Here is a 23,470-nt window from a genome sequence, read left to right on the forward strand (position 1 = left end):
GACTTCATTCTAGATGTGTATTAACAATAAGGAACATCTTGTTGTCCATGTTAGAAAGTTTCTGACCCCCAAGAATTCATACAGACTAATAAAGCCCTAAAAGGAAGCATATAAATAAATACTGGACCTTTCCAAAAGAGCCCCTGGTATCAGATTCTAAGCTAACTTTGAACTCACAGGCAATTAATGTTCAAGGCAACATCCCCATATTGCACTGTGACTTTAGGCCCAAGATTTTTAGGAAACACACTTCCACTGATGACATGTGCTTACATGAATGCTAGCATGTAATGTGTGATTGACAACACATGTGAATGCTACCCATGGCACAGCATCTGATGGAGGCACCTGGAGAGGGGCTTCTGAAGATGAGCTCAAGGCCCAGGTAGGGATGAAGTAAATACTGGATGAGACAATCCTTCAGGTAACCTGGTCCCAAACTGTTCAGGGCTTTAAAGTTCAAACCCATCACTTAATGGTACAATGCAGATGAGAAAGCCCATGATACTTTTTTTTTTAGACTAGAGCCTGCACCCAATCAGTCTAAAAAAAAGGTACAGGTGACTTTGTCATCTGCATTACAGCATAAGTTTCTGGCCTCAGAACTGTCTTGTTATTTTACCTTTCAGACCTGGGAGACCATGCATTCCATCTATCCCAGGGAGACCAGCCTCACCAGCGTTGCCTTTAGCTCCAAAGAAACCTGGTTCACCTTTGTCACCAGCCAGACCTTTCATGACTACAGGACCAGGTTCTCCTGGGTCTCCTGGATCTCCTCTGGCACCAGGTGAGCCTATAAAGAGACACAGAAAAGAGACATAGAAAAGAAACATTTAATGGATCTAATGCATCCGCTGGAAAGCTGTCATTGTGCAAAGTTTGTATTAATATGAAAAACACTGAATGAAAAACAAAATTAGGAAATTGATGGAAACTTCCCAGATTATATCACCCCTCCCTTGCCCTCATCCCACCTTACCCAACTGTGGGCCCTCAACCCACTATGTACTGGGCAGGGATGAAGAAAAGCCCTCTAGGCATAGTATGGCAAGAGAGAGAGAGAAAGGGGGAAGGGTATGACTCCACTCAGTTTTGGCTTGGCTCTGCCCACTGTCAGGTTTGACCTTTTCCACCACAAATATGCAGCCCCCAAGAAATTACCACCAAAGAAATGCAGATCTTGACACAAAAGTTTTCCTATCCCTGCTTTAGACCACTGCAACTTGCAAATATAATTAACTTTCATATATCTAATTTGTGAAATAGGGAAGTTCACTCCTTTTCCTTCCAATTGATGGTGGGAGAATAAGACACAGGCCAGTTAGCTATGTATGACTTAGACAAACATAGATGCAGAAGAGCTGGGGCCAATAAATTGTGCTCCCTATGCAGAAGCTGTATCAAAATTCTTCTGGGCAGCAGTACGCCACAAAGGTGATCAAAATAACTAGCCTTGGAGGATCTATCCCATTTTGGAGCAGGAGGATTGTGTTGAGCTCTGGAAGTGAGACCTGTGTCTGCTTCTCCTCTTACTGCTGGAGTTCCTAGATTAGTTCCTTTTCTTTTTGCGATACTAGCCACTGGTTTAGATTGTTCTTTGGTTCGGAGACTGATTGGTAGGACAAATGGGCTGTTGTGGCCTAGAAATCTTAGTTGATTAGCTGTAAGAGTTTTGGTTGATTAACAGGACAATCCTATACATGCCTATTCAGAAGTAAGTCTGTTCATTGAATAAGTTCATTGACGCGTATTCCCAGGTAAGTGAAGATAGGATTGCCAACTAAATCTACATAAATTTGGAAATAAATAGAGTAATTCCAAATTAAAAAGCATACTACTTTTGTTTTTAAGATAATGCATGGCATTCTGTTTTCTCACACACAGGAATGAATGTCCCTTAAGATTGTTATCTATAGTTCTTATAATTACTTAATTTTTTTTAAACGAATCTGTTGAGCAATTCATTGGGGGCATTTCTTTAGTTGATCATAAAGGTTTTTAAGCCATCGTTCATTCATTCATTTATAACATTTCTTAGTTGCTTTTCTTCACAAAAGTAAGCCCAAAACGACTTTCAATCAATAAAAAGTTAAAGCCAGTATAAAACATAAACAAAACAAAAAAGTTAATACAGAAATATAACAATGGTGGAGCAACCGACCCACTAAAAGAGGCTACAATATCAAGAGCCCTCCAAAATCAGGAGCCAAATGCCTGGGAGAAATGTTTTTGTCTGCCTCCCTGGAGAGAGCGTTAAGTGGGGGGACACCACTCCCTCAGAGGGGGCACACAAAGAAGAGCCTCAGATGCTGAATGCAGGGTCCAGGTTGGTTCATATGGGGAGAAGCAGTCCTTGAGGTATTGGGGTCCTGAGTCATATAAGGCTTTATAGGTGAAAAACAGCACTTTGAATGGAGCCTAGAAACTAATTGGTAGCCAGTGCAGTAATCTATTTTAGATGTTACTAAGGCATAGACAGCAGAAGTCAATCTATCCCTGTCCTGATAGTGTTGCAGCTGGGCCACCAGCCGAAGCAATTTTCACCACTGAGGCCACTTGAGCCTTAAGTAACAGTAATGGATCCAGGACACTCAAGCTACGAACCTGCTCCTTCAGAGGGCATGTAACCCCATCAAGAGCAGGCCACATCCCCTCTATCCGATCTAGCGAACCACCCATTAATTGTGCCTCAGTCTTGTCTGGAATGAGCTTTAGTTTATTGGTTGTCATCCAGTTCATTACCAAGGAAAGACATTGGTCCGGCACATACACTGGAAATGAAAAGGAAAGACAAAAGGTATGTGTTGTCAGCATATTGCTGACAACACATTTCAAATCTCTGGATGACCTCACTCATGTAGATGTTAAATAGCATGTGGGATAAAATCAAATCCTGTGGAACCCCACATTGAAGGCTCCACATGGCTGAAGCACCACTCTCTGAGAGTGACCATCCACGTAGGATCAGAACCACTGCAAAGCAATGACATCCACCCCCAACTTGGAGAACTGCTTTAGAAGATGATATCAAAAGAAGATTAATAGGGACACACTCCCCCTATCTCTCTCCCAACATAGGTCATCATACAGGTCAACCAAGGCAATTTCTGTGCCAAAACTGGTCTAAAATCTGATTGAAATGAACCTAGAAAATCAGAGAGCCTGGATCTGGCCTGCAACCACACACTCAAGAACCTTGCCCCAGAAGGGAACATTAGCAACTGGCCAATAATTATTTAGATTTTCTGGATCCAGGGAGGTTTTCTTAAGGAGTGGTCTTACCATTGCCTCTATTAGGCAGATGAGGATCCACCATCTCTAGCGAGGAGGCATTAATTGCCTCCCTGACCCCACAAGCCATCTCGTCCTTGCTAGTTAGCATCAGTAATAATGCTTGCATGATGTTTACCATATGGTTTAGCCCAGCATTATGAAAAGTGTCTGTGCCAAGACATTTGTGGCAGTGACTGCAGCTATTGTTGGAACTCTCCACATGATTGGGCTGAGCTACAGTGTAGTCAGCATATGGATAACAGGCATGCAGAAGCACTTTGTAGTGACATCCTCATTGACCATGTAACATTTGAATCATGAAAGAATCTATAATGAGTACAAGCTACAGCACAATGAAGTCAACAGCAAAACTTCTATGAGTCTTAAAAGAATTAGGATTACACCAAAGGCACCATCTTCCAATCCTTCCCAGGACATTCCTCTGCTGCTCTTTTGCCAATACTCCTAGTGGGCACTGATAAAGCAATTACTGTTCAGGTGGCAAAATTTCTGAACCTGGCCATGATGACTAGACCCTGCATGATTGCGCACAGTTTTTAATCTGTAATGCATGAAATTGATTTCTGTACTACTTATATTGTGGCTCTATGTTTTAAGTTTTAACGTTTTAATGTTTTGTACTAGCTCTGGATTGCAATGGTCGGTTGACTAAGCAATAAAGATACGTACCTCCTACACCAAAGGCACACCAAGTATTAACGGGGAAAGGTTACTCTATATGAATGCTTGAAATACTGGACTTGTATGAAAGTTAAATGGGAAAGCATTCTGGTCTCCAAGGTCCCAAGGTTCCAGTGGTATAATTTCATCTTTTCCCAGAAAGTGCTTAAGATGCACAGGCAAAGTACAAGGAAAATCACATTTGGGAAGCACATAGGAAAATCCTCACCAACAAATCCTTGTGAGCCTGTTCTGCCCATGGACCCTTGCTGGCCTGGCAATCCAGGAAATCCAAATGATCCTGGCGGTCCTGGCATACCAGTCAAGCCAGCAGGCCCAGGAGATCCATGACGCCCTTTAGCTCCAGGTGGACCTGGAATGCCATCATTTCCTAACAATAAATAAAAGAGGTCATTAACTTGTTAACTTATTCAGACATCTTTGGATATCTAATTTGTTTTGATACAGAATTGGATCCACACTAAATAAATTGAACTCTGTTCCCATTGAAATAAGTAAGTCTCAAGTAATGGCTTCGTTAACTAATTTAGCCTGTATCCAACCCACTGTCCAGGTAGTAGTTAAACAAATAGTGATTATGGAGCCTCTGAAGATGCAAGTTGCCTTCAGAATAGGTCCTATCCGCTCACAAAGGGGAAAAAAGCATAAAATCCATAAAGAAAGGCACTTCTTGAACCATTTCTTAACAATTATTTTATTTCTTCTACTGCAGTATCTTGGTTGCAAAATCTTAGAATGGCAATGGACTGCAACCAAGGCTGAAAGCCGTAAGTCTACTGTTTATTTTCAGCAGACCTACAGAACTGCTTTTGGCTGCAACAGGGAACCTACTTAGGGATACATTGCTTGGGAACATAAATTGCGGCTCCTTGCTTCACTGTTTTTCTAACTGCAGTTTTCTGTGCTAAATCACAAACTGATTTTGTAATTCTCCTAAGTTTCAAAAGCAGTATGCCTAGGTGCAGAGGACTGCTTTGAAATTATGTTTCAGAACCTTTGCCACATGCAGAACTGAGTGCATAACTCTACATCATCACATCTTGTGTCACCAATTTTCCTGTAAGTCTCTAAAAAGTCATTCCTATTATATGTTTGAGAAAACCTTTGAGCTTAAAATTTCACACAGATACACAAGAGTGTAACTGAAAGGGTTTGTTTCTGGCCAAAAGCTGATGGTAGAGATAAAGAAACTTACTTACATGATGGAGCCTTTCTAAGAATGCACCCATGTATGCCCTACTGCACTGATGCAATTCTTTGTTAAAACTTCCGATTAGCAAACACAAGACTTACCTCTCAGTCCTGGTAAGCCTTGATTTCCTTGGAGGCCTTTGAGTCCTTGGATTCCAAGTGGCCCAGCATCCCCTTGGGAGCCTATTGGTGCTCCTACTCTATCACCTGTAATTCCTTTCACTCCTGAAGGTCCTGGCAAACCTGGCAAACCAGGACTCCCAGGAAAGCCTTGTTCCCCAGGTAATCCCAGTGGACCTCTGGTTCCCCTGGTTCCAGTAAATCCTAAATGTAACAAAATGACCATCCTAATCAGAATAATCTATTTAAAAGAATAACCTTTAATAAGCTGAATTATGAAAAACAATACAACCAGAACTATGCAAATCAGGAGCACTCTCTAGATAAGTAAGCATATTTAAATTCCATTGATTTCAATTAAAAAGTTGGACAAGTGCTTAAAATCAATGGAGATTCAGTGCTTACATCCTGTTGCTTTAAGATTACAATACAACGGTAATCTAGAAAATAATGTAAGTTCTGTTTAGAGATGGTCCTTTGGCACAATAGTGTTACTAAGATCTGCAGAAGTAATGCACTTTGTTCTTTATATTTTGAAACTGAATTGCCCCTCAGGCAACCCAATACTGCCCTCCATGTGCTTCCAGTACATTTGCACTTCAACATCTGAAGACTGTGGACAGTTCTTAAGAGTCAAGATAAGTTTCCTTTAAATGCAGAAAGTTAGGAAGCATGAATCAAGACATCTTTGTCTTCATGGCGTTTTGCAATATCAGAAACACTTCCACAAAACATGTAACCCCACCCATGTAATTACTGATGGGGATCCAAACACATTTGAGGGGCATAGTTCAAACAGTTTAGTACTTGTTTAATGAGGTACTAATTAATATGTGAAAAACTGAGAAATGGCTAATAAATCATTCATCTGTTAGTGCGTTTCCTCAAGAGGGACTGACAGTCCCAATTATCTGCTTTGTGGTAGACCCTTGTATGAACAATGAATACTCAGTGGGCTGGTTTTTTTGAAAGGATCTTGGCCTCAGAGGCATGTAATATTTTTACATGTAGAAAGTACAACTAAAATTGTCTTCAGTTGTATGATCAATTAGATTGTTCTATATTGTATATTTTTACACCTTTTTTATTTATTTTATCACCAACTGGAGAAGCAAATCAAAATAATATATCTAAATAAAAATACATAAACTGAACATTTCAATTGTCTATAGTACAAAGGACTTATTGGGTTTTTATAATACCTGGTGAACCTGCTAAACCTTCACGACCTTGATCCCCTTGAGGACCTATCAGTCCTTTTGATCCATGCAGACCCAATTCACCTGGAATCCCATTTGCACCTTTTGCACCTACATTGTTGATTATACAAAATAAGAGGCAAATAAATAAAAAGTGCATATTAAAGGAACAATACCTTCTAACAAAATGGAAGCTTATTAAATTTCATTTCCAGCTGCCCCTATGTATTTTTATTTAACAAAATTTATATACCACTTGATTGTAACTGAACCTTTAAGCAGTACAAGAAACTCCAAGCAGTTTACAAGAAAGTTGTATCTTGTAGGGCATTCCCAGATGATGAAAGAACTAGTGCTAGTGGTGCAATATCCTATTTCCATGTAAGGTAGACTTGCGGGGTGGGGGGAGGCATGCTGTATGCAGTTTTAAATAACTTTTTTTAAAAAGTGCAATTGGGAGGGCTGCAGTGTTACGGTTTGCACAATGCAGGTAATGGGAATACATACCCCTGAGTACATTTCAAAAGCATGTTTTTCAAACGTTTTATGTAATTTAAGTGCTGGCAAAATGTGACAGCAATTAAGTTGCAAAATCTGCACTCTGAATTGAGTGTACATAGGCAAATTCTCCTTAAATGACAAATCTATAATACGGCCACGTTTTAATTAGCTAACAATGCTAACATGCATACTCAGGAGTATATTCCACTGAGTTCAGTAGGGCTTACTCCCTGGTCAATGCATATAGGAGTTACCTGGAAATAAGTCCCTTTCGACCTCAGGAAAGCTTATGTCTGAGCAGACATGTATTGACATTCGTTCATCAAATATAACTTCAATTACCCAATTGATCCCAGGCCGGGACCTTTCATACTATACCAGTTACCTTTTATCGGACCAGTATCCAGAAATTACTCACTCTGTTGCAAGGTTCTGTGCCACTGCAATTATCATACACAGAACACACTAGCTCAAATGTTCATACAGCCCTAATTCCAGGTGACTAATGTATGACTTTTAACTAGTTTTAATTAATGTTTGATGCTTTGTACTGGTCATGGACCGTAAATAAAATTCATTCATTCATATTCGAGCAGACATGTATAGGATTGCACTGTAAATGTTTGATAAATTATTTTCTTAAGTTCCAAAGATACACAAGGGTATAAAAAGTGTAAAAACATAAAATAACTTTCTAATGAAAAAGACAGCATCTTTGAAAGAGAAGCATAAAAGTGACCAGTTACTTGTAATGCTCTAAAACCTATTTGAAGGAAAGAGTTAGACAACTTCAGATAAAAAGATCTTTTAGCTTACTTGAAATGTAAACAGTTTGAAGGAGACGTACAATCTGGAAAGTGTTGGTAACACCAATGAATTTGTCTTCAGGAAATGACACTATCAATGGAGGGATTTTCTCTCAGACCCCAGATCAAGCCTGGATTCTGAAAGCAACCCCCTAAAAACAAAAACGATGCTTCCACACATCACTTAGTGAAACACTGTTTGCTTAAAGGCACCAATATGTAAAAGATGTCTTACTAATATACATAAAGTTCAGAATTCTGAACACATGACAATGACCATGGACAAGAGAAAGATGAATAAAAGGATATGGGACCAGAAACAAACTGTCTATTTTCAAACTGCCAGTTCATTCTGGATCTTCAGGCAACACTGGCTCTGTCCCCTTGGTGATCCTTGTACCTTCTGCTCTAGAAGATTGTCCCCCATCTCAGACTTCCAAGAACAGAAATGTACAGCAAGTCCAAATTTTCCTTTCTTTAGAGGTTCCAGAGTAGGGCGAGTGATTGATTTTTGGGATGTAGAAAAGCATTTCATCCCTACTGCATGGGACCACAGAATTCTCATACTAAAACTATCCCCTGCAAGGAGTGTCTGCAAGGAGTGTCTATTGAAAGCCACATCCTCCAAGGCAACATTTTTGGGCCTGTGGGCACACTTGGAATTCTAAGAATGTTTCATGAGTGCTAGTCACAAGATGGTGGGCTTGGTGTAGTACAAAATGGCTGTCATATCTAAAAGTGCAAAAACAGAGATAGGGCCACAAAATTGTGTACACATGAAAAACTTTAATTAAAAATGTTTATATATTTCAGACAGCCAAACACGTTGTAGGTGTCTCCTTTTCCAAACATTGCTAAGTCGTGTCTGTTGCATTGCCTGTTGCTGATGAGGTGTTGTAGATTACAGCTAGAAAATAAATAAAACATAATTCAAAATTATTTATTTTATAGCTTTCTTTTGATTTTTTTATTTAAACAAGAAGGCTATATACATCAAGCATATAATAAACAAAAAGTAAATGACCAAGACAATATCTGAAACACGTACATCCAATTATACCTTGTAATACCAAGGGCATCCACTGGGCTCAGCGATGCAAGGACCAAAAGGACAATAAGCAGAAAATGACAAATTCTGCCAAATAAACTCAGATGGAATGAAAGTCTGAAATGGTTGTTTATTCATGTGTAAGCTAAACTTCCACCAAATTGCAACAAAACTCTCTAGGTCTGCCTGGCCTCTAACAGTCTAGAAATGATGGGTTAGCTTCTCTGAAATGGCAATAAGCACACTTTTGAATACCAGATGTCCAAAATAACACATGAGGAATCTTTCCAGCCCCGTGAAATGACCAATCAGGCTGCAACCATTAAATAAATTACTAGCTCTTTCCATATAACAGTTACATTACTCCCCTCAAACAAACAATGAACTCAGTTTGGGGTCCAATATCACCTTTCCCCCAATAATAATTCAATTTTTTTCACCACCTGCTCCCAGGTGCACCCCTGGACAAGCCCACCAGAGGTCTCAGTAAGCCCCCTTCTCATTGCAGTTCCTCCAACACACGGCATGCCCAAGCCTTGGATGTGTGCAAGCAACACCAGAGTATAATAGAAATTATGCTGTTTTCAATGAATTCTCCCAAATATTGGCTGAAACAGAACGGAAGGACTTAGTGGTCCAAAGCTTTTTCCAAAAAACCAGGATCCAATTCCTCTCCAATATCTCTCTCCCAGGAGGCCTTAAGGCCAGAAAAGGTAGCTCCCAACAGAATAAAGCAGATTACAGATACCAGACCCCTATTACAACCTGCAGAAGTGGCAATGAGATGTTTGTAAGCTGTTAGGGGCCTGATAACTGTTCTCTTAACAGTGGGTTTCTGCAAAAGGGAGCTAATTTGCTATATCCTCACCCAGTTAATGGAAGTATCACTAAACTTGTCCATCAGTTGATCTTCCAATAAAGGAATAGATTGAATCTGCCTTAATTGAAAGGCATCAAAATATAGTTGTAAGTAGGGAAACCCCTATACTGGGATTTAGAGTAAAGAAGTTTGACTAGTAACCTGGCCCTCTTGTTTTGCAAAATAGAACAGCTGAAAATAGATTGCCATTGTTTCATAACCCAGTCTGGGATCAAATCTGGAAGGACCTGGAAGAGAAAAAAAGCAGTCTCGGAAGGACCATTATTTTAATAGTGGCAATTCTACCTAATAAAGATAAACTGAGGGAACGCTAGGATCTCAAGTCAGATTTAATGCATTGCAAGACAGGTACACAAGTCAAACTAAACATTTCAGACAAGTTCCATGAAGTATGGACACCCAAGTACCTCAGGGAAGTTGGGTATACCTTGAGGCCCAAGCACCACCTAACAAAAAGCTGTGTCCTTGGCATCAAATTCCAAAACATAGCCTTGAATTCACCAAAATTAATATGCAGCTCAGTCACAGAGCTAAATTCATCAATCTCCTTTATGACAAGTGGAATAGCTGTTTGGGGATCTGAAAGAAGAATAGCTAAGTCCTCAGCAAAAAGACTGAGAAGCTGCAAATGGTCTTTATTATCATATGAATGGGTTCACTCAGAGATATCGCCAAAGGCTCTGAAAAGAGTATAAATAAAAGGGAGGATGGGGGCAATCCTGTCTATATACAATTTGGCAATGGCTTGCTTCAGTCTCTCACCAACCTGAAACCTATGCAATAATTCCAAGAGATATGACCAGTCCAAACAATCAAGCACTTTATAAGTGTCAAAGGTCATCAATGACAAGGGGACCCAGGTGGAGTCACTATAAAGTTTAGTGTTAAGAATACAGCAAATTGAATCAGTAATCTGCCATATTCCAGCTTGGACTGGATGCAGCACCCCCCTCCAGTTCTGCAAAAAAAGGGGGGGGAACTGAAAAAGTGGTCTCTATGGCCCAGAGCTGACCCCCACCATGAACATGTGCCTCCCAACATGCCCCTCCCACACACAGAAAGCAAAAAAAAGTCTTAACAACCTACCTCTCCTCAGCTACCACCACTCAATCTCTGCAGAGTGTTGTCCTGTCTTCACTCCTGTACTCTTCTTGTCCAGAGCAGAAGGGAGAGGGGCTGGCACCCAACTACAACTTACTTTGGAAAGGGGACGTGCTTAGCCTACATACAGCCCAGCAAAGACCTTTTGAAGCCTGATTTCTAGCTGGGTTTTCAAATGTGGTTATTGGATGCTTTCAGCTGTGGTTATTGGGTATTTTCATAGGCACAGGGATTGCTTGTTGGAGCTGTAGCAGTCATAGAATCATAGAATAGTAGAATTGGAAGGGGCCTATAAGGCCATCAAGTCCAACCCCCTGCTCAATGCAGGAATCCAAATCAAAGCATTCCCGACAGACGGCTGTCCAGCTGCCTTTTGAATGTCTCCAGCGTTGGAGAGCCCGCTACCTCTCTAGGTAATTGATTCCATTGTCGTGTGCCTCTAACAGTTAGGAAGTTTTTCCTGATGTCCAGTCAAAATCTGGCTTCCTGCAACTTGAGCCCATTATTCTGTGTCCTGCACTCTGGGACGATCAAGAAGAGATCCCGGCCCTCCTCTATGTGACAACCTTTCATGTACTTGAAGAGTGCTATCACATCTCCCCTCAGTCTTCTCTTCTCCAGGCTACACATGCCCAGTTCTTTCAGTCTCTCCTCATAGGGCTTTGTTTCCAGTCCCCTGATCATCCTTGTTGCCCTCCTCTGAACCTGTTCCAGTTTGTCTGCATCCTTCTTGAAGTGCGGAGACCAGAACTGGACGCAGTATGCAAGATGAGGCCAAACCAGTGCTGAATAGAGGGGAACAAATACTTCACGCGATTTGAAAACTATACTTCTGTTAATGCAGCCTAATATAGCATTTGCCTTTTTTGCAGCCACATCACACTGTTGGCTCATATTCAGCTTGTGATCAAGTGGTTCTGAGAGTTTTTCAGTCAGTTCCTTCAACACTCTAGGATGCAGTTTATCGGGCCCTGTAGATTTGAACTCGTTCAAAGTGATTAGGTATTCCTTGACCATTTCTCTATCAATCTCAAGCTCCAATCCTGACCCTTCTACTTCATGTTTCCCGGGAGGGTCATAGACCCTTTTTTGGGAGAAGACTGAGCCAAAGTAGGAATTGAGCACTTCTGCCTTTTCTTTGTCATCTGTTATCATTTTGCCATCCTCATTGAGTAGCTGCACCACCATTTTCTTTCTCTGTCTTTTACTATGGACGTACCTGAAGAAAGCTTTTTTGTCGCTTTTAGCACCCCTCGCTAACCTCAGCTCATTCTCAGCTTTAGCCTTCCTGACACCATCCTGGCAATTCCGTGATACCTGCCTGCGCTCTTCCTTTGTGGCCTGGCCTTCTTTCCACTTCCTGTATGTGTCCTTTTTTGTTTTCAGGTCATCTCTAAGCTTTTTGTGAAGCCACATTGGCTTCTTCTGTGGTCTCCCCCCTTTTTTCCTTGTTGGAATTGCTTGACTTTGTGTGTCGTCATGTGTGTTGCATTAACAGCCCCTGCAAGTGGGGAATCTCTGGCTGGTGGGCCAAATTAGGCTCAGCAGGGGTCCTAATTCAGACTGCAAGGCCATTTTCCCAAAACCACATCCACCTGCTCCACACCTAATGTCATATGTAATGTCAGGTGTGAGGCAGATAAATACACAACTGTAAAGGAACAATTGGGAGTTTTAAGGGATGCTGATTGTTCCTTGGGAAACTAGGTTTGCTGTAAGTGCCAAGCAGCTGATGGGTATAGGTGTCCTCCGATTCTGATGTGGTGATAGACTGCTGCGGCATCATGCCTATCAAGATCTCTTCCCTCCTCTGGGAAGAGAAGCAGAAGCAGATTGAGGTTTGTGGACTGCTGAGATCTGCTGGCTGGCCTGGCTCTGAACCCCCTTGCAGGTTCTAGGGCCATTGGGAGCCTGTGTAGTCATGAAAGGAGCACAGTCTTCTGGCAGTCTCCTCCTCCTTTTTCTGTGATGGAAGTTAGTTTTCCCGGGTATGGTTTCTAAAAGGTTTAGCCCCAGTAATCAAGACTTCTGCCAAGTAGGCCTGGGATCTAGATTTACTTCCCCATAGCATAGTTAGATGCTGCTGTGAGCTAACATGTTCACTGCTATCACTCTGCTGGGTACTGGATGGAGTCTAGTGAGGATCCACTAGGAAGACTGCTGACATGGCAATCTTGTGCAGTTTATTCTTAGCTTCCTTAGGCAAGCCAGATTCTTTGTTCAGAAGATGTCCTTGGAAACAAAGAGTTAAATGCAGATGCTATGAGGGATGCCGAAGAGGTGGCAACGCTCTTGCAGAGGGCAACTGCTACGTTCTTTTCATATTATTGGTCATGGGAAGGCTATCAAGAGGGCAGAATAGCAGAACTGGTTAGAACTGCAACTGGTGCATCTACCTGTGGAATCGTGAATTGATCCATGGCTTCCTGCCACAGAATATACAACACTGAGGCAATTCTATGGGAGACTCTGCTATGAGCTGGTACTCCCCATTCCTCCTGAATCACATTGTCAAACACCAGCCAACTTGATGTTCCCTTGGGGGAAGTTTGTTTAGTCCCCTTTGGCATACTGCATCAGGGGCTATCCACACCTTCTGGTCACTCTGTAGCGCTAAGATGCAAAGAATTTTAGAACAGGCATTCCATATCTACCTCATACTTAATGTCAGCCTCTGAGAGAATGGGAGGTTGAACTCTGATGACCTACCTGAGCAGGATCTAGAGGAAAAAAGTGGACTGCAGAATTAGCTATCTGTTCTCCTGTTTCTCTTGCATGGCAGGGAAGCTTCTCTCCCTAATGTATGTCAATGCCCCATTTACAGAGGATTCTGGAGGGGCTAAAGGCTTCTTGATTTCTTCTTTTCCTTTTTACAGCTTTTGTTTTCAGCTCTAGGCTGTGGAGCTTGCCCTGTATCTTTTTTCCCACCCCCTACCATGATGGCTAGGCTAGGTCTGTAACCTCCCTGATTCTCAAATCTCTAGCCCATCCAAGGAAATTTGCTTGCATCCCTCCCCCAACAAGTCAGAGCTGGGGAGGCTGCCAGCCTCTGTGCAGATACCTACTATACTCACTCAGCCCCTCAGTGATGAAAATAACTTCCCATTGCATGGGGACTGCCTTGCCCCCTTGGCTACTAATGCAGCTGCATTCTTTCTCTCTGCAAACTGTGTGACAATAGAGGATGCATTTGGGGTCTTTCTGGGTACCTGGGTAGTACGTGCAACAGTCCTTAACTGATGGCAGCTTCTCCCCTTCAACTCTTTCCTAATCTGTCTCAGTCTAGAGATGGGGAGGGATATACCCACTAGTGTAGTGGCAAATTCAGAAGATCAGTCACTTCATGATAGTCCTACTACACCCCATCAGAGCCATGGTCCCTTTTCCACTTTCCCTCATCTCCCTTGTTCTCCCTGTCATCTCAAGAGTCTACAATCACTAAAACAGGTGTCTCTAGGAACCAATCAGCATGACAGGGGAAGCTGTGTGTTAGCTACTGAGAAGAGTTTTCTCAGTGCCTGATTCACCTCCTTCCACTAAGATTGGCTCCAATCAACATGAAAGGACAAGGATTCCTCTCAGTGGCTAACACACTCCCTTTTCATGCTGATTGGTTCATACATAGAGACCTGGCTGGGATCCTGCTCCCAAAAAAGTAACAAACCCTTGCGATCCCGGACAACTACACCCCTGGATATACCACTGAAAGATGCCTGAGCAAGTACTGTATGCCCCCAATCACTGCCTCAGTCTCTAAGGAGCTGTACTCTCAGCCAATGGAGAGAGGAAAGAATGGAGTCAGCTTTGGTCGCCACTCATCCTGTGGTTGCAGTGGTTAGGCAGGCCTCTTGTGGGGTGGGTGGGAGAGTGAGACTGTCCAATGGATTGCTTCTTTCCCTGTGTCAATCAGGGGCAGCAGAGGTGACTCATTCCCCTGACTAAGGAGAGGGGATAATAAAGAAAACCACTTTTTTGGATAGTGTTTGATACCAAATCCATGGATTTTGCAGATTAATTCTGTTATTGCTAAACAGTTAAAACTGGTCTGAAAAAAAGCTCCCTTTCCTGAAGTGTGATTTCCTGAAGACAATCCTGCCAGGAGGGGACTTCCCAAAAGTAAAAAACTGCCCCTTCCCAGAACTTCCAGAGAACAACAAAAGAGATTACGGCTGCAGTCCGAGGCACAATTAACTGAGAGTAATTTCCATTCATTGGAGTGAAACTTATTTCTGAGAAATCATGCAGAGGATTACACTAAAATTTTGCCAATTAAAGAGTCATCTGGGGAAACTGAGCACAAATTTGTTTCTTACTATATATACTTAGTTAATTCAGATCAATCCCCAGGGGCATCAAATACAAGCTTTCTATGCATAGGCTAAATATCACAAAGATACCTATGGAGGACAATTTAGTTCTGAGTACTCCTGTACTGGGATCTTAGATCAAATACAAACACTAGTCAAATAAATCTCCTCAGGATAGACCAGTTTTATTGTTAGTATAGGCATATTCTGGTACTAATTTGATCAGATCTGTGCTGTAATATGAAACTCTACTTTGAATTCTTGGGAAATAGCTAAGAAGTTCTTATTCCAAAGTAAGGAAAGGACTTATGTGGAATCATATCAATTTCCTTTTTTTAATATTATATTATATTTAATATTATAAATTCTTGCTACAATACAAATGCAAATGGACTGCCTTCAAGTCAATCCTGACTTATGGCGACCCTATGAATAGGGTTTTCATGGTAAGAGATGGCTAATTCCATTATAGGGAGGTATATATTATATAATTAAATTGGTTTTATTATTCCATATTCATTGGAAAATTGGCCCCATTTATTATTATAATATTAATATTGTCAATAATGCAATCACAAGCAGCTCACTTGAGAGCCAGCTTGGAGAGAAATGGATGAAAGCAGCCAAGTGCAATGAGGAAATATGGCAGATGGGTGGTCTAGTTTTGCCCTAAAGATTTCCACATTGAGGGCCCTTGGAAGAAATGGGTGTTAGCATTTCCTTGTTTGATGACATATTTTCAGCCTGCAGAATTCACACGGTTTATATTTCGGTTTTCTAAAGACAAGACAAACAAACAATCTGCAGGGCAAGGAACTGATACTTGTCCCTTTGGACAGACACCCTACCAAAGAAAAAACAGAAAATTATAGTAAAGCAAAACAAACCAAACAAAAAAACCCTCCCTCTGAATTATTGACATTTTGGATTAGAATATTAAGCATTTTACCTTATTTATTTATTTATTAAATTTATTAGTCGCCCATCTGGCTGGCTGTCCAGCCACTCTGGGTGACGTACAAAATAAAAACATACAAATACATTAAAACATTATAAATCTCAACAATAATAATAAAACCTAACCCACCCCAAAGGCCTGCCTGAAGAGCCAGGTCTTCAAGGCCCGGTGGAAGCTCATCATAGAGGGGGCATGGCGGAGATCATTTGGGAGGGAATTCCACAAAGTGGGGGCCACAATTGAAAAAGCCCTCTCCCTAGTTCTCACCAGTCTAGCTGTTTTAACTGGTGGGACAGAGAGAAGGCCTTTTGAGGCTGATCTTGTTGAGAGGCATCCCTGATGATGTTGGAGGTGCTCCTTCAGATAGACTGCGCCGAAACCATAAAGAGTTTTAAAGGTCAGAGCCAACACCTTGAATTGGGCCCAGAAAACAACCGGTAACCAGTGCAACTTCTTCAGTGCTGGAGCACTATCCAACGCCCTCCTCGTATCATCCACCAATTATTGACAATATCATCCTACCTTCCTCTTAGTATCATTATGTAAGACAAATTGAGGTGTACAGGTAATTTGAAAGGCTTTCTGTAGTGGAAAAAGGGAAAACTTGAATAGATGGTGAGACATGATTTTTCATATAGCCTTTATCTTTTTGGATGAGAATGATACAGTGGCAGCCTCTCTAGTAGCAATATTTCAGGTTAGGCCCTTGAATATTTGGCTTACACAACTATAATTACTGATGGAAGAAGAAGAAAATGTTCAAGTTTTTATTATACTATTCTTGAAAGGTAATTAAGACTCAGATATGATGCACTGGTCTAGGGACTGCAGCAAAAATTGTACTTTTTATTCCTGGAAGTCTCCCTCTCCGTCAACTGTCTAAAAGCAACTACTAAAGCCTTGAGATGGCAGAGATAGATAAAATTAACAAAGTTGGTCAGTTATAGACATGGGCACAAGAGATCTAATAATTGTTTTCAGAAATGGTTTCCATTTAATTTCCCCATGTGAATTACTGTATATTACTAATTTTTATAAAAAATGATAAATTTACCCCGTGGTCCTGGAAGTCCTGGATTTCCTGGATCTCCTTTTGGAGCTTTAATACAGCCAGGTCCTGGAGAGAAACAATACAGATTGAAACAACAAAGTAGTTCTGTGGCTCTTTAAAAGCTAACAAATTTATTCTGGCATAAGCTTTCACTGGCCAGTGCTAAGGATGGGGGAGAAACTGGTTCACATTTTAATGTGAATCTACCTAACTTATACTTCCTGAACAATATGCAAACTGAAATGCAGCTATCTTTTGAAATTTATGATGCAGTTCTCCAACCAAACAACGTGTACAAAGGTGTATTGGGGAAAAGATGCACAAAGTGCGTAAGTTAGCAGGAGCAGCTGGCGGGGAGGGCCCCTGCTACAGACCTGGCCTCCTGGCAGTGATGCTGCTATTGTGTCTTGAGACAGCAATGGGATGGGACAGGGTGGCAGCGAGGTCAGAGCAGGAAAGCTGGATTGGCTATGCCAATGTGCCTGAACTACCTTGACCTCGCCACCACCCTACCCTCTCAGCATTCTGGTATGCAGCAGCAATGCCACTGCTGGGAGGTCTGTCATGCGTCCCCTCCCTGCTCTCCCTGTTGTATATTAGTGAATATAGAATAAAAAATGTATTATAGTAGGGGAAATTGCTTGAATATGTATATATAAGGCAAAATTGCATATAAGCTGTGTATATTTGGAGAAATGCACGCCAAAGTACTGATAGATTTTCATAAGGATTTTTTTCTTTAAAAAAAAATCAAACTGATGCAGAATGTGGCAAACTGAATTTAAAATTGGAAAACTGAGAAAATGATAGAAATGAAACAGACAAGATTCATTCATCATGGTATATTTACTGATTGAGCTATCCATGTTGGTGGGCTCTTTTGCTGGGAAACAATATTGTCCCAACCTACGGACACAATCTAGTCTGTATACTATGGATGGAAGAAGGACAGACAGTGTTGGTGATCAGGGCATCTATCTGGCATATAGAGGAACATGGGGAGGAGGAGAGGAGAAAGTGATAACAGACTGGGCAATCTGCTAAATGTTTGATTTGATCCTATGTGAAATAGGACAAATGGCAACTTTTGAGTCCCACTAATAAGATGAAAGAAGCTGTATAATACTCTTCTCTGAAATTTTCAATAGTTTATACATTTTGTTAAACCAAATTTTGGTGTGTCAAGTTAAAACCTTCTTCAGTTTGCATTAAGTGCTTCAAAATACTATTCTTGTTACACAAATCAGATAATTTTGTTAAACTTTGCATATAATCTTACATTTTAAAATTATTTCATTTACTTTACCTGACTGTATTGGGTCAGTTCTGTTACCTCTAATAAACACTTCTACTGTTTGTCCACACTCTGCAATATAAAAAAATCAAACAAGAACATCTGGATTTCTGAAAATATGGCCAGACAGTATTACTGTAAACTTCAAACTATCCACTCGATCTACAGTGATCCCTTGAAATAAACATGACTCTTCCAAAGAATATCTTGAAGGCTAGGATTTCAAATGACCAGAAAAAAATATTTCTAATTATTTGGTCAAACATTATCTACATATCTATTCCTAGTCATAAGCTGTCCACATTCACAGTTTGACAGACATTTAAAGAAATAAAAATTCAGAGTGACAGATAAAGGTTTTTCCAGTCTGGTGGTGACTTCCAGAAGCGATAATGCTACAGATGGCTAGTGTTGTGAGCTATCCTAGCAGGGGGTGGATCGGCGAGCAGGAGGAGGGTGAGGAGAACTTGGACTGGGATGTTCCAGTCAGGGAAGAACCCAGCAAGGGAAAGGACAATGAGGCGGCCCCCACTCCAGACGTTGACAAGTCATCTCCAGCAGTCCCAGACACCCCACTGGAGAGACCACCAGATCTGCCACTGGACAGCCCTCCCTCTGTAGAGGGAGAGGGCAGGACAGAGACTGAGGCCCCTCCTTCACTCTGGTCAGGAGGTGAATACTATGGGAGATTCAACAATCCCAGCTCAGGAGGAGTCTGTGTTTACGTGCATGCACCCACCGAACCCTACTTAAGCTGGGTGAGGAAGAAGGGTTAGTTGTTGAGCCAACGTCTTATTGCCTCCAAGTTGTACCTAGTTAGCTAGAGAGGAATGCTGAGTTGGCACTTCCGGGAAGGGTGACTTCGCTTGTGCCTGCTTTTGGGACGGGCTCCCGCCTCAAAAGAAGCTTATTCAGATATAAATCAGTCAGAACATTTTTTTTTTGACTGATGAAATTTCTCCCGGGCAGGGAGAAACGTAGAGATCAACCTCAAAAGCCTGTTTTTGTTGGGAGGACTGGATTTCATTAATTTATGAGATAAGGTCCAGCCAACAATGCCGGACGGACTTCCAAACAAGCTCTATCTGTTTAAGCGATACGTTTATCTTTTCTTTAAAGAGAGAACGGACTAACAGGCAAGCACCCTTCTTTCTATTATTTTTTTTACTTGGTTTAAATTGTTGCAGCAAAAGGAGATTTGTCAGATTGATCGGCTTTGGACAACTTCTGGGTGAGCTATAACTCTTCTCTGTTATTCACGAAATTAACAGCTTATCTCTGTTTCTGTCGCAAAAAGCTGTCCTGGAAGTGCATTCTAAAGATATAAACAGAAGAGGGATTTCTATTCCTGATTTCTATTCCGAGGAATATTATATTGTCTGGGACTATTCTCTTTTTGGTCTATTTTATTTTGACGAATCTGCTTCTTCACGACGCCACTAACTGTTTTGATGCTGGAAACTAAATTTGTTTTGCATTCTTGAACATAGAGAGAAAAGGCAGGCTGCTCTGTTTATACTGTGATGTCATCAAGCCTGGAATATTAACCCAATTGTTGCTGAAATAAGAAGTGGTTTTTCTTTATTTTTGTTTTGCTTTGTTTTCGTGGTTTTAAAAATGGCAATCAAGAAAGTGGCTGAGAATCTGGAAGTAACTATGTTTCAGAAAATAATGGATGAGATTGAGATAACGGAACAAACCCTGCGACAGGGTAGTAAGGAGCTGAAAATTGAACTGAGCAAAATGACGCAGGAGCTTAAAGAAATAGGGGATCCTGTGAGAGAGGAGAATGAGATCAGAGATGAGAAAAGAAAAAATAAAGGGAAGATACAAGCCCTGGAGATTGGAACAAATGTGGAATTGGAAAAAGATCTGGAGTTTATGGAATTTAGAAATAAAATCTACTGTTTGGAATTTAACGTTATCTCTGAAGAAATTAATGAAGATATTAGAGATAAAGTTATCAATGGCTTGGATAATCTTTTGGACTGGAATGACGTGATGGAGTTTGATATAGAGAAAATCTATGGAATTAACTGCAGCCATGTGACAATGGAAAAACTCTCAAGAGATGAGCCAGTGCATTTTGTAAAAAAGAAGAACAGAGATATGACTTTACAACAGTATTTCAGCAACTTATTCAGAATGGATGGCAAGAAAATATTTGGGGATAGAGGAAATTCCCATCAGACTCTTATTATATGACTACGGCTACGACAGCAAGATTATTATGGAATACTGATAATGGAAGATTGGACACTGAAATTACTGGACTTAACAGGACTATTGAAGATGGAAGATGGAACTAATAGGGATAATGGAATAATGGCTATTGAAATTATTGAACCTAACAGATTTTGATGAGATGGATTAATCGAAATGTTTATTTGGACTATGGTTATGACAATAAGATTATTATAATTATTAACGAGATGGATTAATCGACGTTTATTTGGAGAAAAATTGATAGATATATTTCTTAAAGAATTGAAACCTCTCTTTGACTTTTTGTGGAAAGAATAAAGTAATGTTTATGAGATTTGATGATTAATTAAGATAACTACTGGAGGAAAGTGATTTTATAATATGATTTAAGAGACAGGATTGTTATATATTGTAGACCTATAACTGATTTGATCTGTGACAAATGGGAAGTCAATATTTTATTTTATTTTGTTTAATTATTTTTGTTTTGTTTTGTTTTTTGTCTTTGAATGTTTTATCATTTTGTTTTGTATGTTTTATGAAAATTTGAATAAAAATTATTGTAAAAAAAAAAAGAGACTGCACCTGGGACCTTCTGCATGCAAAGCAGATGCTCTGCCCCTGAGCCACAGGTCTCCCTACACTTGCAGCACTTTGGACGGGCTGCTTGCGACAGCCAATTTTAGTAGTAGGAGGCTGCTTTTCTGGCTTCTGAGTCATCAGCTTGACTGGTTGTGCTGTTTTATTTTCAGGTTTGCCCAGTGCAGCCATTGTATGAAGAATGGAGGAGGTAAGAACAAGGAAAAGAGAGCCTTTTTTTTTTCATTTAAGCAGAGAGTTGAGCAATGGTGGAAGTAAAAGAAAGGAGATAAAATAGCGAGTAAGAAAAATAAACAGATAAAACCTGGCAAGACGAGAGTCACATCTGCACTGGGCAGAGGCAGAAACTAAAACCACAGAGATGGAAACTGCCCCAAAGCACTTCTTCATAGGCCCTCACAATGTTTAGTTGATTTATGAAGGACATTATCAAAAAGTGGGACAACACACTTGAAAGGAAGTGGCGTCTAAGTAATAAACCATCTGTGTAGATTATGAAGAAGCAAGCCAGCAAACCTTATTGCAAAGCGATAGGGAACATTTGGAGCCTAAATGTAATGTGTTTTCCAGTGACCTACTCCTGTGGTAGTGAGGTGGGGAAGGTGAGGCAGCTCACTTCAATAATTTGAATGTTTTGCATGTGACTCGACTGCATTAGTGTACATACATACCTATTTCAGCAGGAGCACCTGGAGGGCCAGGGGGGCCTTGAAAACCAGGATTTCCATAAATCCCAGGGTCACCTGGAGGGCCACGATATCCTTTTGGACCTGGCAAGCCAAAACCAGGCTGACCTGCTTCACCTGGAAAACCCTTAGGGCCTGATGGACCTGTTTCACCAGCATCCCCTGGTTCACCTCGTACACCATCACCCTGTAAGAAAAGGAAACATGCCACAACCTACTTACAGAAGGATAAGCTATTTTAGCCTTGAAATTCCTTTCCTCACTTACACAGTGGCCTCACTAGTGTAAGACAGAGCTCTGAGTCACAGGTGACTTTGTCTTCCTTTGACATAGCAATCAACTACAGCCGACATAACAAGAGATATTTTGACATCTACTGAAAAGCTGGTGTAAAAGATCATGTGCTGCCTGATCTTCCTGATCAAGTTGTGCTGAATATGCATGAAAAATGCATTGCCATATTGGTATCTCATATGGATTTGAAAAGTCTGATGGCTCTGAAAATTGGTTGAATTCCTGTTTATTCTCCAAGAAAACGGAACAATATGTTGTCTTAAGAGCTGGTTTCGAACAAAGGAGGTGCCTGTGAGTAGATATTTACAACACCTAGAGACAAAGATTCCTCATGGTTATCAAGCTGGTGGCTTTGATAAAGGTATCAACTTTAAGAGGTATTGGTCAGGGATGATGGGAGTTGTAGTCCAACATGTAGAGGGCTATAGGTTCCCCATCCCTGAGCTAACTATAACCTGCCAGGTGCTTGACACAACCCCTCCATCCAACATTATTCCAGTCCTAGCTCATGGCATGCTGGCTGTGTGTTTTTACTTTGTTTTTCTCTGTAACTCAGAACAAGGCATATAAAAGACGGAGTTTGGAAAACAAAACCAAGATGAGAAGGTTAGTTTATTATTTTGCATTATGCTTGAGGAAATTAACCAGAGGTGCCTTTGAAATGTAAAACTTGTCCTTCTACTTTTGAACTTTTTTTTTGATGGCCTATCCAGTTTACCTACGTCTGGCTAGAAGTGCTACTGTGCCTGCTGTGATTTCTCTGGCCACTGGCACCAAGTGCAGCTCCAAAGAGACCCGCAGGGCTCCTTTGTTTGTGGCTTTAGCCATTGCACATAGCAGCGAGGAAGATAAGCATGGAGATATGGAAAGAGCAGGAAGGCAGGCTGAGGTGGTAGGAAAGCAAAGGAAGGAGTCAGGAGTTTGTAGAGCCAAATTAATTTGCACGAATGAATAAGGGGCAGTCGATTAACTGGGGATTATGGAGAATCAATAAGGAAGGTACTGGGAAATTAATCTCGAGGGAAATCAAATACAATTTGATTTAAATACAAAATACAAAATGGAATTGGACTGCCTTCAAGTCGATTCCGACTCATGGCAACCCTACGAATAGGGTTTTCATGGCAAGTGGTATTCAGAGGGGGTTTACCATTGCCTCCCTCTGAGGCTGAGAGGCCGTGACTGGCCCAAGGTCACCCAGTGGGCTTCATGGCTGTGTGGGGATTTGAATCCTGGTCTCCCGGGTCGTAGTTC

The 23,470-nt window shown here is 41.0% G+C and overlaps 1 protein-coding gene across 2 annotated transcripts in view; it reads right to left on the reverse strand.

The window, feature by feature from the left end:
* COL4A2 (collagen type IV alpha 2 chain) overlaps window positions 1-23,470 on the reverse strand; it is a 305,291-nt gene that overhangs the window by 83,250 nt on the left and 198,571 nt on the right. For both annotated transcript variants that reach the window (XM_061607561.1, XM_061607560.1), the window contains 7 exons: window positions 21,908-22,109; window positions 18,444-18,503; window positions 17,141-17,203; window positions 6,489-6,596; window positions 5,269-5,490; window positions 4,184-4,345; window positions 623-793 (listed from right to left, as the gene is read on the reverse strand). In XM_061607561.1, the coding sequence (XP_061463545.1) occupies window positions 623-793; window positions 4,184-4,345; window positions 5,269-5,490; window positions 6,489-6,596; window positions 17,141-17,203; window positions 18,444-18,503; window positions 21,908-22,109 (988 nt within the window). The remainder of the gene's footprint in view (window positions 1-622; window positions 794-4,183; window positions 4,346-5,268; window positions 5,491-6,488; window positions 6,597-17,140; window positions 17,204-18,443; window positions 18,504-21,907; window positions 22,110-23,470) is intronic.

Source organism: Rhineura floridana, chromosome 2, assembly GCF_030035675.1.
Source record: "Rhineura floridana isolate rRhiFlo1 chromosome 2, rRhiFlo1.hap2, whole genome shotgun sequence".
Taxonomy (NCBI): domain Eukaryota; kingdom Metazoa; phylum Chordata; class Lepidosauria; order Squamata; family Rhineuridae; genus Rhineura; species Rhineura floridana.